The sequence below is a fragment of the Drosophila serrata genome, unplaced genomic scaffold, assembly GCF_035046125.1.
Source record: "Drosophila serrata isolate PLE 108 unplaced genomic scaffold, ASM3504612v1 contig_368, whole genome shotgun sequence".
NCBI lineage: Eukaryota > Metazoa > Arthropoda > Insecta > Diptera > Drosophilidae > Drosophila > Drosophila serrata.
This window is the reverse complement of record NW_028257266.1, coordinates 29,842-44,950: the sequence shown is the minus strand read 5'-3', so window position 1 is coordinate 44,950 and position 15,109 is coordinate 29,842. Positions and strand designations below refer to the sequence as shown.

The following is a 15,109-nucleotide window of genomic DNA, read 5'->3' as shown; positions in this document are numbered from 1 at the left end:
TGGTCGAACAAAACGGTCAATACATAATTGATTAATTACAAGTCCTGATATAAATAAATCATCTTTGAAAATATTGAAAAAAAAACATGACTTTCTTGCCCACCCAATATTAAAGACTCTGATACTAGTTTTTGATAAAATTTGTGTAATAATTACTGAATTTAACATGGGCATGTCCTAGGCTGTCATCAATAAAAATTCAACAACAATTCATCGATGATTCACGTTTTTAACTCTGAATTTAGTGATCTTGTTTATACCTATATTCTCTATTGCTCTGAATTTAATAATTTTGTTTATATTTATAAATTATTTTCTTCTTTTTAGTTCGGTTATTTATAAAAGCTTGTTTTTTTTTAGTTTTTTTTTTTAAATATTATTTATTTAAATTAAATTGAACTTTTTATTTTATGTTGCTGTAATGTAAGAAGTGGCAGTATTTAATAAATCTTCCTCCTTGGAGGGTCCGAGGAATAAATTCTTTTAAGTCTTTGCCAAGTCCGCCGAGATGCAAGTCTCCCGTCAAGGATATTTGGGTGTGACGAGAGCTTATTCATATAGTGTTTGGATTGTTCATTGATAATACACCCAATCAAGGGAACTTTAAGGTGCCTCGTTAAGTCAGTGTTACGAATGAACCACTCGGCACCAGTAATTCTCCCCAAGAACTTGTTTTGGAAAACCCGGGCGCGACTCAGATTCGTTTTAGCCGCAATACCATAATCTTGGATCCCGTAGTTCCAAGTGGGGGCAAGTATGGATATATGATTGCCTTAAGTAGCCAGTACAGCCTTCTGGCCTTATTCTCCAATGAACACCTAACTGTACTAGTATGCTTGGCGAAGGTTAATCGTGTGTCCAAGGTGACCCCCAGGTTCTTATAACTCTGACCTGCTCAAGAAGCTCTCCATGCAGGAAGAGGCTGGGCACGACTCCTTTCTGCGAGAGTGGGTCACTACAGCACCCTTTGACGGTTTAATGGGTATATTCCAGCGACAGGCCCAATTCTTAAACCTCTTGAGGTACAACTGAAGCATGTTTAACAAAAAGAAAGGAATTTAAAATTTTTAAGTCCGTACTACGTTTCCTTTAATAACTGAAACCTATAGCACTTAAACTCGTCTAATATTCATAGAATTATAAAAAAGACTATCTTTAAAGATTAAAGATAAACACTGAGAACACTTACTGATTTTATTAATGAAACAACGGTTTTTAAAGCTAATCATGGCTTGACATAAATACCTATGTTAACAGAAAAAGTGTGTAAGAAGTAATGTGGGTTACGGCATCTTAATATACGGAGAGATAATGCACCACTCCACTTCCTCATGATAGCAGAATATGCACGTGCACTTGAGCTGGTTATTTATATACATATGTTATACATATTTTTATGGCAAATACATATTGTTGCGACTGAAGAGTGATTTTATTACATATTGTTGTGTCAGAATATTATTGCTTATAACACTATCAACGTGTGTACTTTGCTTAATCTGAACAAAGTATTATTGATAAGTATATCCACCTAAATTTTGTATACCGAGTCGTAATTTTTCCCATATTAGTTTTTTATAACATTTTTTTGTACAACTTTTATTTTTTAATAAAATACTTACTAGCTTAGTTTAATAAGTATCAAACTGAAATCCTTGGCACATTCTTAATGAAATCAGACAACTATAATAAATATTTATATATATGATAACTTAAAGTTATATTGTAGTTTTATTGTAAAATCAAATCGATCCAATTAGTTACGTAGCGTGAAAATAATAAAACAATAACATTTAACTTTCTTTTTGACTTCATAATGATAAGTTTAATATGTGCTAACACACTATTCATTGTTTTCAGCTTACAATGAACGATTTCAGCGTACATAGGATAATTGGCCGCGGGGGTTTTGGAGAAGTCTACGGATGCCGAAAAGCAGACACCGGAAAAATGTATGCTATGAAATGTTTAGACAAGAAGAGGATTAAGATGAAGCAAGGTGAAATGCTGGCATTAAATGAAAGAAATATGCTGCAAGCAGTCAGTACTGGAGTAAGATTATTAATCTTATTTGTATTGTACATAAATAATAATATTATTTCTTTAGATCGATTGTCCCTTCATAGTTTGTATGACATATGCATTTCATACGCCGGATAAACTTTGTTTTATATTAGACTTAATGAACGGTGGCGACTTGCACTATCATTTATCTCAACATGGTATTTTTAGTGAGGACGAAATGAAATTTTATGCGGCAGAGGTAAGATATTTGAAAATCTATTTGACCTTACTTTTACAAACATTTATGTTGTATACTAGGTCATTTTGGGTTTGGAACATATGCATAAACGTTGCATTGTATACCGTGACTTAAAACCGGCCAACATATTGCTCGATGAAAACGGACACATACGAATTTCTGATTTGGGATTGGCTTGCGACTATTCAAAAAAAAAACCACATGCTTCAGTGGGAACTCATGGATACATGGCACCAGAAGTGCTCTCAAAAGGAACATCATATGATTCTTGCGCTGATTGGTTCAGCTTCGGCTGCATGTTATATAAATTGCTTAAAGGTCATTCTCCATTTCGACAACATAAAACAAAGGATAAACATGAAATTGACAAAATGACATTAACTATGGTATGTTGAGCCTAATGTTACTTTATATATATAAAGTAAAACCGTTGTACACAATGGCATAAATCTAAAATTAAAAATATTTATCAATATATTTTCATACCCGTTAAAAAGTTAAAAAGAACAAGACCTTTATAGCCTAATGCGTAAACTGTGTGTAACAGGCTAAATCGTGCATAATGGCCCCTTCAAGTATTTAAGATCTGCTTTACGAGCGAAGTCGCGATGTCTGTTCGTCTCTCACTCCGTATTAAACAGTAGCGATCAACTTTGGTGACTATCTGTTGCCCGCAGATAAATAGGACCCACACATTAGTCTTTTTTGTACACCTGTATTTACTGTAATTTTTTGTTGTTCCAGCTGAATGTTTATATATCCATTGAATTTATTGCATTTATATTATTTCTTAAGAGGCTAAAAAGTCTGATCCTGAGTTATAGCAATTTTTTTAAGCAAATTGCCTTATTATGATAGAAATTGCATTTTCTGATAAAGTATAAATATTAGAAGTTTAGTCTGAAGTTTGCGACGGAGTCATGTTAGACCCTATAAAGTATTTATATTTTTGATCAGCATCAACAGTCGAGTTAATCTAGCCATGTCCGTCAAACTAGTCTCTCAGTTTTAAGCTATCTGGATGAACTTTTGCAGATAGTCTACACTCTTGCTCGTATATAAGTCCGAACGTGCCGGATCGGACGACTATCCCATATACATCCGTTGGTAGCAAATTATAAATATGGATATGTGCACTAAAAAGCGTACAAAACAAGGTAAAATTACAAAAGTGCTTCCACCTCATGATCATATTTCTAATTAGCTATAGTTGCTAAAGCAACGAACTGACAATTACAAAAAAAAATCAAAGATAACTTTGGCCCTTTGAAATATATTTTCATCGGACATTTTCGAAAGTTTTACAGTAATATTATAAATGTAGTTTTCCTAAATTATTGATCCATTTGTTTTTGTTTTTAACAAGTATATCTTTAGACACAGATACCACAGACACACGTTGATACCATATTTGAAAATTATTATATTCGGTTTGGCAATCCGGCTGGAAAGCGACGTCCTTATTTTGCACACAAAGTTTGACGTCGTCTACATAAAGTTAATTATTAAGTAATGTGAACAATACCGGACTTAATTTCCTCCTTGCGGGACTCCAGGCCCGGAGAATAGTTTTAAAGGAGATCTTTTGTATCCTGCCAGTCAGATAACATGAAATTATTTTAAAAATATCATCACAATGAAATCCCAGGGAATAAAAAGCAGGCGAACTAGCCCGTTCAGGCTCTGCAGGGCTATGCGCTGATAAATAAATACCGATCTCCCTGAACTGGGTTCAGGCAACGATCCACGACCATTAAACAGACTGCCAACCAGGAATGTTTAAAAAAGATTTAGCACAGGAGATCAAAGAAATGTTGGCCCAGTTTCCACCAAAATCGAACAAGAGCACTGTTATCCAACAGCAAACGGGATATCAGCAGGAATACGGCGGTCAGCGCAGTACATTGAGAGATTGGATTGCACGCAATGAGAATGGGACTGCCAAACAATCCCATCTGTAAAAGCTGCGACACCGGAACATCTGTTCTGCTTCTGCCCAGCGCCAAATCACTTCACTTCGGGGCCTACCAAATGGAGTTACTTGCAAGAATAGGAAAGCTGCAGGTATCAGCAATCTTATACTTCTTTACCGACTCATGATAGAAACGTTTGGGAAATTAGGTTAGGTTAGGTTAAGAGAAGAGAAGAGAGACTTCATGAAGCAAATTCGGACGCAACAACCCCTTACGTATATTAGGTTTCCGGGCCAAATTGCTATCTAGTAAAAAATGCCTTTTTACTTTGTATTTGGGGTCAGCCTGGTCGATTTTGGGTGGACCCATAGCTGCACCTTTTATTTTTTGGTCAAGAAAATGATGACCGTCTCGTCTGCGTTGATTGTAAGTCCTACCTTATACCTTAATAATTATGCCTATGTCGTCCGCGTTAACTGTTATCTTGTGGCCCCTTTCCTCTCGAGTTTCTTGATTAGGTCTTCGGCCAACAGAATTCACACGAGGGGCGAAAAAACTCCATCTTGCGGCGTGTCACGGTGTCCTCCTTTTATCATGAAAGTGGTCTACCAATCAGATTGTACCCGTCTTCTCGTCTATCCAGGAGTTGATGGCGGGGTGCGTGTTGATTGCATCTATACGGTCTATTATTGCGTGTGTGCGAACGTTGTTAAAAGCTTCGAATATATATTCAAACACTTAGAGAGCATATCCTTAATTGTACAGGGCTCTCTAAATGGTGGCTACTAAAAAATGTAATACCGTCTCCACCGATTTGGCCTGTAGTCCTTTTGACTAACGTGGCTGCTCCTGCCTGTCTTCGGTAAGAAGACAATCTGAGTGGTCCTTCTTTGGATAGGGATATATCCCGAGCTTAGGCAAGTTGTGCAAATTGCGTAGGGTCATGGAGTGATCACTTCTGTGGCCGCCTGGGAATATTCCGTCTAAACCCCGGGAAAGATTCATGGCACAGTGGGTTCTTCTAGAGGATATAAGATCTGTTGGGAGATAATACCCTTCTTCAGGTTATAGGTGCTCATTGAATTAGGTGACCTTTGTACATCCTGGAAAGTGCGATTGCATTTGTGATGTAAGGGTGTTTTCACTGCCCACAGTGCACTATACGTCGTCGCGTTTGAGTTGACTATAAATGGTAGGTTGCTTTGATAGCATCTTTTTTGGGGCCGAAGTCTCTCTACGAGTTTATTTGGCGCCCTGCGTAATCTTTCTTTCTTGTAATCCCTGAGTGGGATTTTATAACCATCGTTAATTATATAACCTTTTGCTTGTTAGGCGATGTTCGGAGCAGACCGCTAGCGCCTAATTGTGCGCGCATGGGTGTATGGCTGCACCTGCTGCGCTCTTAGCTTTTCTCTTTTCTTATCTATTTCTTGCCTTATCTTTTAAGCTAAGCTACATTGTAAGCGTTTTTATATATATTGAAGCTATTCGATCGGCAGTTGCAGCTCCGACCAGAGAAGTGAAAACGAAAATATACACAGCATATAATAACCTATTCGTGCGTTATAATTATTGCTTAAGGGTGGCAAATTCGTTGTTTTCCCCATAAATAGGCGACTTTTAAAAATAATAACTTCTTAGTTATTGCGTCGGAGCGAAAGAACCCTTTTCCACTACGGTGACTTGGTCCTCTTTCTAATTGTCGATTTCAGGCATGGTACGCGTCTAGTAATTCCTTGAATATTAAATTAGTATTAGTATTAAGAGTCACTCACCCTGTCGCCCCTTCAAAAGAACCTTCCGTATGGATACAGCGGTTTTGTTGCAGCTTACCGATGGTGGATAGAATTTGTTGTATTTAAAGACTAGTCCGCCAACGCCATTCCACGAGTCAAACCATGGCTTTTGGACCAAAGTTATATCGCTGGAGCCTTCTCCATGGCAGTGAGGAGTTCAGCCCATGCGATCTTACTCTTATAGAAATTAAGCTGAATCACCCTGATTGTTATGGGTACTAGGCTCAACTCCATGTGGCGGGCTGACTGCCATGATCAGGTTTTTTAGCACCCGGTCCCCTTAAACAGCTATAGGTAGGGGCAGGCAAAGGTAGCCTTTGGAATGGACGAGATAGTTCCATCTCCACCACCTTCAGCATAGTCCCCTCCCACAACGTTTCCCATTAGTAGACCGTTTGCGTTAGCCACACTTCAAGATTTTGACCGCATTCAGCGAACCCGTACCATCAAATGTGAGCTTTGGCGATTTAGGATCTTCCTCCATAACTTTGCCATTCTCATCGTTCCATCAATGATTTCCTTAAAATGTCGTTTCGTCACCTTACTGGTTTTCGCGAACTTCTTATTGGGTTTTTTTGCTTTTTGGGGAGGGCCTGCCTCTTAAGAACCGCGTTTCCGGTTGATCCCCGGAGTGCCCTTGATAGCACGTTCGGCAGAGCTTACTTTTGGTGGCAAGCATCTCCTCCACTTTGTTTGTCAATCCGCCCGTGTACGTCATTTTGGGAAGCTTGGCGAACCGTGGTCTTCGATTCTTTGCTCAGCCCACGTAAGCTTTACATTCTCTTGGAATAGGGCGCTTTTTTCTGGAGAAGGCTCTGAATGCGAATTAGCCTTGTATAGCATCTTTGTTTTTTTTTCCCCCCAACTCTACGTGGGGAGATGGTGCCTGGTTCCGGCGAGCGGAAAAAAGGAAGAGGAAGAATGCCTATTCTTCTGTGTCGACAATGTCACTTGTGCGAATTGTGAATTCCACTGTGTTTCGGAGCAGTAGCGCCACAATTGATTTTACCTGCTCCCGTCAAACCAGAGGTGTAACAACTGGGGACACGCAGAGAGGGTTACTCCCCTCCGTGCCGGCCGGTGGTAGCAATCACGCCCTTCGTCAACGCTTGGGCTGATATCCCGGACCCGGTTGAATCTTTCCGTTCTTCCATACTAAGGAAACCAACCAACCATGCCTAGTGGTTACTTCCTCTGGCGTTGAACGGAAAAATTGAATCGGAGATTTAGCTGGGCACTGCACTACCCCGAAAAGAGCATGCGGCATTAAAACGTTGCACAGGAATATACAGTGCCCATTGCCCAGCCTGCGCAAATTAGTATTTCGGATTAAATTTTTTGAAAATCGGATGACTATATACTTTATAGCTGCCATAGAACGGACGTTAAATATAGAGGAAAATTCTAAATTATTAATGTAAAACTTTAACTGTAGAACTGTAAGTATAATAATTATAGTGACTGTTATGAAAGTAGGAATTTCTACGGAATATACATAATTTATATTGTATTGATTAATAATAATCGAATTGCAATCTGCAAAGGCATACACACTTCCTTTTTTGTTATATGCTAATTTTTTGGGTAAATCAAAATTTTTAAATATCATAGCTAAGCCAAAATGCACTAATTTCTATTCGGAAAGCCATTTTAGGCTCTGCTATTGATGTTCATTAATAAACTATTTTCTTTATGCGGTCTGAAATAACTTCTTTTTGAAATTATAATACCCTACAAGGGAATTAACAGTAAAAAAAAAGAAACATAAAAGTTATTTCTGAAAAGCCCTAAAAAAATAAGCTCGTTTTTTATATTTAGCTTGAAATGTTAGAATAATTTAAAGTGTTGAAAATGTTATAATTTGTAATTGTATTAATTTCTCAATCGTTCCCATGGTGGTTGCATAATATCGTAGTCCGTAGTCTTTTCTCAGATTTTCCGATTGTTTTTTTGGAAGCTATGTTATATGATATAGTCGTCCGATCCGGCCCGTTCCTATATATATAGGGAAAGTATATAGAAGACTAAGTGCAAAGTTTCATATCTATATATTTAAAAATGAATCGCTGTTCCTTAGTCTCGCTTAAAACTCGAGAACAGCTAAACGGATTTATCTTATCTTAGTCTTGAAATGTTCATGGAGGTCTAGGGAAGGTCTAAAAGCCGATAAAAATAAAATAATTAAAGGAAAAATCCTCAAAACAACCCTTTTCCATTTCGTATACAAACGGTTCCTAAATCAAATGTAGAGTCAATTTGAACTTTATTCTTATTTCAGAAAGTTCTTATGCCGCCGGTGGTAGCTCAAAGGGTTGAGACGACAAACACTGGAACCCGTAGCACTGCCGGTCCGGGTTCGAGTCCCGGTAGTAAGTAGCATGGTCACCCCCGGACCTTCCTTCCATTTTCCATTGAACTTCTCCCCTCACTATTGTAAAAAAGTTGCTATACTACGGTAATTGTACAATAATAAAATTCAGCTCAATAAAGAGTCGACAAAGAGTCAATTGGCAATTGCCTAAATCATTAAATCATATCTATTAAAATAGTCTTTGCATGTGCTTTGGAAGATCTAATGTCGCGTTCCTAAACTAAACAAAAGTGAATCGCGAACGCGACAAAATTTCATAGTCACAAAAAGTAATAAATCATTTGACAAAAATATGTCAATCATTCTGTCGCACTTCAGAGCACGGAGAGTTATGGCTTCAACGTCTTAGTAACCAAGTCAATAAACTAAAAAAAAAAATAAATTAATAAAAAAATCAGAACAAAAATTCGGCGACAGCAAAATTGATGCGAGAATGAATAACAATTTAATTTGGGATGAGTGCACGATGGCGGATAAACGAGCTTTGACCGATTAGTAGATCTATCGGTAAAGGATTTCACAGGTGCTTCTCGTCATCCTAAAATCTACGGCTGTCAATGAGGTAAATGCTTGTCTGAAATCGTCCTCTATGTGGTGTCAACTCAAGAAATTAAAAATTGATTATGAAATTGCGAGTCACTTTACATAAGGACGCCTCTGCTGTTGAATTCTCAATATTCCTGTAGAAGCTTCGATTGGAATGACATCGGTCCAGGCAAATTATTGCGAATTCACGTCATTGAAGGAGGAACACATCATTCCCGGCATTGCTCAAAATAATAAAAATCTCGATTTGATTAGTGAACGAGCAATACAAGCTACGAAGAATAAAGACGTCGATAGTTTGAATTCTATTAAAGGTTAAATCGCTGAAGAGCTGCATTCAAACAAATCCGTCGAGGGCGTGACCGACGAGGATTAACCGACTAACTATCCGAGCCGCATAATTTACAGCTGAAGGTTGGCTAAATCATAATCCTGCTGTGGAATCTGACTAATTCGAAATTGTGCAATGCTACGCACGAGAAACTAATGAACATTGCAAATCGATTTAAGTAATGATCATCAAGGCCAAATTCAAAGAATAGGAAGTCCTAATACTTCCATTTCAATTTAAGGCGACCTTCTTCTGAATTTTAAAATTTATAATACCCTCCAAGGGTATATAAATCTTGTAAAAAGTGTAGTAGAGAGCTTATTAGAGAACTACTTGGCAAATAGTTCTACAATGTTAATTGCTTTTTGCTGCTGTCTGGCATTTTTTCTCCGAGACTTTATTTATTCTAGCGCCGCAATATAAATAAAAAAATTGTTCCGAGTGTTAAAAAATTGTTCCGAGTGTTAAAAAATTGTTATCCATTGGTTAGGTTTCCTTAGGTACAATTAACAGTATCTCCAGCGACACATTCGGCTACCGAATCTTCCCAAGCTCAGAATCATTGAGGACAATTGAGGACAGGATTGTGCCTAGGGAGTCTCCTGTTGAAAACTCAAATGTTGCACGCCAACGGCAACTTCTCGTCTAGGGTACTGGTCGCTTAAAACTTTTAAATTTGGTGCCCTGGTGCCCTACATACAAGAGCATATAAGACAATCAATAGGTACAAACCAAATTTGATTTGCTGCCATCAGCTACACAAATTCAATATCGAAACGGATTGGGAGGTTTTTTCTAAGCATTTGAAAAGAAAAAGTGACTTACGGTATTGCGTTATGTGGTCGGAAAAGGACGGAGTGAGAAATTTGTTTGCTGAGTGGCTAATGACAAAACAAAAGAGCGTAAGAATTTTAGAAACGTTAAGCTGCACGTACAATAAGTCAAAGCGAAGGAAGCACAAAAAGAAATTCGTAAAGATAAATAGAAGAGAGTGGTAACACAAACTAAATTGTTAAATTTAATACAATTAAATCACACGACAAGAAATTTATATGTAACATCGACAGCTTGTAATTAAATGAGTACAAAATAGCTAAAGACAAAATATGACCGTTTGTTTCAAATTAGAATAGGTGAATAGATGACAATATATTGAAAATATATTGATCGTTATTGAAGTAATCGTTAATTTACCGTCCCTCAGCTGGGATTTTCTGTGTGATAAAATACGTATCGGAGTTTCCGAAAATCATATCAAGTGTATCCAAAAATAAATAATAAATAATATCTGTGCTCACATTCACGTAGTTTCACATACTATGAATCGAATATAAACATAGCTTAAGCTCTCATCTTTTAGATCTTCATCGTGTTAAGTCAGTTTTTTCGCCTAGTCCCGACGGAATTCCTGGCTGTATGCTCAGGTACTGTGCCGACGCCCGTCCTCTTCTAAAATTGTTTACCTTATCCTTAGAAACCTCCCACTTTCCCCTTATTTGTAAGGAATCATTTATTATTCTTCTCCACAAACACGGTGGGAAATCCGAATTCCGAAAATATAATAACTCCTAATTTGCACCACCTTTGAAGATCAGTAATTTCTCCATGTCAACATGGATTTATTAAGCGAAGATCAACAATAACTAGCCTTTTGGAGCTCTCTTTCTATATTATTAAGGGCTTCCATAATAAATTTAAGACAGTTGTAATCTGTACTGATTTAAGCAAAGCATTTGACTCTGTTAATCATTTCCTTCTTGCTTATGTATGAAGTGGACTGTATTAATGTTTTCTGAGGTTTTTTGAGTTTATTAAGTAGTAGCGATTTAGACTAATTTATGCTGGTATAATAATAAGCGCATTATGTTAAGCGAGCGGTTGCTGGTAAAGTTTAACTATAACTAACTGCCGAGAATATTAAAACGTGCAGCCAACCAAAAAGAAAAGAAAATCGCGTGATATGTATATACATATGCATATATGCTGCCTTTTCGGCTATGCATGTGAGCTTAAAGCACAAGACGCCTATGATCAATAAACTAGGACCGATTATACGCAACTAATAACAATTGATAATAATAGTAATATTCAATTCCTCAACATACCGGCCCCCTGAACGACGGTTCAGCAGAAGCACAGCAATTATCGTGATAGGGTGCATGTAGACTCCCTCGGAGGTTTGCACTGTGACCACACAGACCTTCTAATCCTGGCCAGGATGAACGTTTGTAACTCTTCCCAATAACCACTTGCCTGGCGGTTGGTTTGGCTCCTTCAATACAAGAGTGTCCAATTCAACATTTGGAGCATCTTGTTGCAATTTAGAACGAGCTTGAAGTTCCAGCGTTTCCAGAACCCCTGAACCTTGGCCTGTCTCCAGTCTTGCAGTCTGTTCATGTTCACTTCCAGGAAAGATGGCTCTGGTACCGAAGTGAGAGGCTGACCTGTTAGAAAGTAAAAAGGGGTTAGGCACCAGAGAACTGCAAGAGTATGATCGGTCCGGTTCGATCAACAACGCTCAAGCCGATCAAAACTCTTCACAGCGCATCGTTACAACTTGTTCGATCGAGCTTCGCCCACAATACGAACGATCTCTTTCAATCGGCTTGCTTGTTCTGTTTGCTGATTCAAACAGATTGGTTCGTACTGGCATGATGATCGAAACTGATCGTGCAGAAAAGAACGATCGAGCCCAACGATTCATAAAAGCTCGGGGTTCGCTCATGTTGCGCTTGATTTGATTGTGAATGATGCAATCAGAACGAAAATATGTACATAATTATATGTGCGCAGAAAAGAAGTTGCGATGAATAGAATTAACTGAAACAGATTAACTTCATTTATTTGTCATTTTATATCCTAAAAACTAAAATTCAACAAATAGTATGCTCAGAACACTAAGGAACACAAATTCTTCTTCATGGAATAATCGGAGTGAATCAAACCCGGTTTGACCAAAATAAATTATTGTGATCGGCCTGATTGCAAGCAGCAGTCTGGAATCAACAAAAATCATACCGCAACCGGGCAAGAGTGATCGCAACTGAATATTCGCTTCGAACATGCTCCCTAACGATCATACAATTTTGTTGATGCAAAGTTTTGCGTCACAAAAAATCCAAGTCAATGATCGGGTATGATCGTAAAAATGTTGATCGTTGCAGTTCTCTGTTAGGCACAAAGGGCGAGAGTTCAAAAGCCCTTCAATCTGAATTAGCAGGGTCGAAAATTCCTCGAATGTGAGTGACCTGCTGCCAATGACTCGTTTTAGGTGCAGCTTTATAAATCGCACTCCAGTCTCCCAAATTCCTCGAAAATGGGGTGTAGAAGGCGGGATGAAATGCCAATTAATTTCGTGACGAAGCTTTACCAAATTTTGGTGTCCGACTTTGGATGTTTTGATCGTTACAGGTCCACATAATCCAAGCCATAATGCAAGAAACAAGTTCTGCAATAAAATACAGTTTAGCGGACAAGGTTTCGAGCTCCTAGAATCCAATATCTTTGACGTAAACTATGAAACGTGTATTCGACTCCAGCGTGTAGCGTCGCAGCATATTGGTATCGAATTAATAAATCAGCAATTGGCGATTCCTTAGGGAATATTATGGGATGTTTTGCGTCGTCTTTAGCCATAGAATTATCTATGCGACCACCAACACCCATTACTCTCTGCTCGTCAATAAAGGGGTTGTATCTGATCAACTTCTACTTCGACAGTGTCTGTCCGTTGAATAGCTGCGTGTATTCTACTTTGAAAAATTCCTTCTGAACGCAGGCAAATATCCTAGCTCGTGCGTATTGAAGTTCCCACGCTGATAGGAACACCGAAAGTCGATTCCTTCTCAAGACGATGAACAAAACGAAAGCAGTAGCTGAGTATCCTTAATAACCGAGACCAGGAGGAGGTTTTGTTGATCATACGAGCGAGCGCATTTCCGTCATCGGGAATATGTAGATTAACCTTGGGTGCAATCCTTCCCGCTAAGCACTCCTGTTCTTTAGTCGACAAAACAAACTTAGCTTTAACGGGTGGCTAATTTGAACATGACTGCGATAGCCAAGCGGGTCCATGCCACCAAATTTGATGATCGACAATGACCTTCGGAAGTAGTCCTCGGGATGCGTCATTTGCAGGATTATCTCCCCTTCGAATATGTTCCCAATAGATTCGTGGACAAACCTCTAGAATTTCAACAGTGCGACTGCAAACATATGTGTTCCTCGTCCGTGGAGATGATGATAGCCAATGCAGGACTATTTCAGGGTCTGACCCTTTTTTTTATTCTGGAAATAGGAAGAATTAGTGCTTGTTTGACCAAAGAAATCAATTTTGAGAGCAAATGGGCTGCGTTTAACTCAAGTCGCGGAGTGGAGATAGGATTTATAAGAGTAACGCTATTTTTTCATTATCAATCTGACCGCATATCCATGGTTGGTTTCGAAGCGACTACAGATGACAGCAGCATATGCATGAGACGAAGCATCCCAAACATTCCCAACATTGTCCCAAAACTGAAATCGAAAAGAATCCTGTTCTAAAGCGCCAGGAGGTTACTCACAATTCTTCTGTGGTATGGACTTTAAGAGAGCGCAACAGTTTGAGCTCCACTTTCGAAGTTTGAATTCAGGCTCGCTCAGGAGAAGAATTGATTAATCTTCGAGCGCAATGAGATCCTTAATTTTATCGCATCCAGTTGGAATGTCATCTACATAAGCATCTCTGTTAAGCAAAATAGCAGCATTTGGATACAAGTCGGCATATTCGCTCGCGAGCTGCTTGAGAAGTCGATCGGCCAAGAACGGCGATGAATGTAATCCGTACGTGACTTTCAGCAAGCAATAGTGTTCCAGCGTAGCGTTTTCCTCCTTTCTTCAAACTATACGATGGTATTGAGTGTGCTCGTTTAATACCAAAATGCCTCTAAACATGTTCTCGATGTCGGCACAAAATACATTAAGATGCTGACGGTAAGGAAAGCTTACTCCAATTAAATCCCTTTGAATCGGTGGACCTATGTGCAGTCGTGAATAACCCTTGGAATCCATTCTTGATCTGTCAAATACCACTTGGCATCGTGTCGCAGTGCTATCTGGCTTAAACACTGCATGGTAGGCCAATTAATTGCAGCGGGCGGGATCTTAATCCGCGGCAGCAACAGGTTTTAATTCCATGTGCCCTCTTTTTAGGTTATCATCCATAAAGCTAACATATTGTTGTTTAAATCCAGGGAATTTTCAAATTTTCCGTTCCAGGGTGGAGACGCGATTTAAAGCTTGTGCCAACGTAGAACCAAATGGAGGAATGGGCTCCTTGAAGGCGTATTGAACACTGTATACACCATCTTAACTGTAAGCATGCGTTGCAAGAAAATGTTGTACAGCAGAATCATTGGCGTCAATCGTTGTTCTACTAAAGATAAAGATCCAAGTCCTCATGAGCGTGGTGGATTTGTGCGTGCGTCACTGCTTCGTTACAATCATTATAGCTGCCCCAACTAAAATTAGTATGTAGTGCAACGGGGTAATTGATACCAAACTCTCGTTGATATCCACTATATATGTTCCATAGTTGATTTGCGCCTAGAATAACGTCGATTTTTTCCTAGAACTTCATACGTTGGATCCGCCAAGGGAAGACTGAGAATCTTGTTCCAGAAAGGAGCGCTGAAATTCACGTGCTGAGCTGGAATCGAAGAAGTCAAAGAAATCATAAATAGACCAGAGACCTCCAATGTTGCAGTAGTGTTTCTTGAGAGCAGGTAAAGCTGACGCGATCTCGGCTAACACCAGCTGGGTTAGCACCTAAACCAACCAGCGAAGTGCGAGCATGCGTGCGTGAAATGTCGATTCGTTGTATGAAAGAACCGGCTACCGTAGTTATTGTCG

At 38.9% G+C, this 15,109-nt stretch overlaps 1 protein-coding gene across 1 annotated transcript in view; it reads left to right on the top strand.

Annotated features, from left to right (window-relative positions):
* The first annotated feature begins 1,841 nt into the window (after positions 1 to 1,841).
* Positions 1,842 to 15,109, top strand: part of LOC147642693 (G protein-coupled receptor kinase 1) — a 42,097-nt gene continuing 28,829 nt past the window's right edge. Inside the window, exons 1-3 of the mRNA XM_086839420.1 lie at positions 1,842 to 2,052; positions 2,108 to 2,263; positions 2,323 to 2,649. Coding sequence (XP_086695546.1) covers positions 1,867 to 2,052; positions 2,108 to 2,263; positions 2,323 to 2,649 — 669 coding nt within the window. The 5' untranslated portion in view covers positions 1,842 to 1,866. The remainder of the gene's footprint in view (positions 2,053 to 2,107; positions 2,264 to 2,322; positions 2,650 to 15,109) is intronic.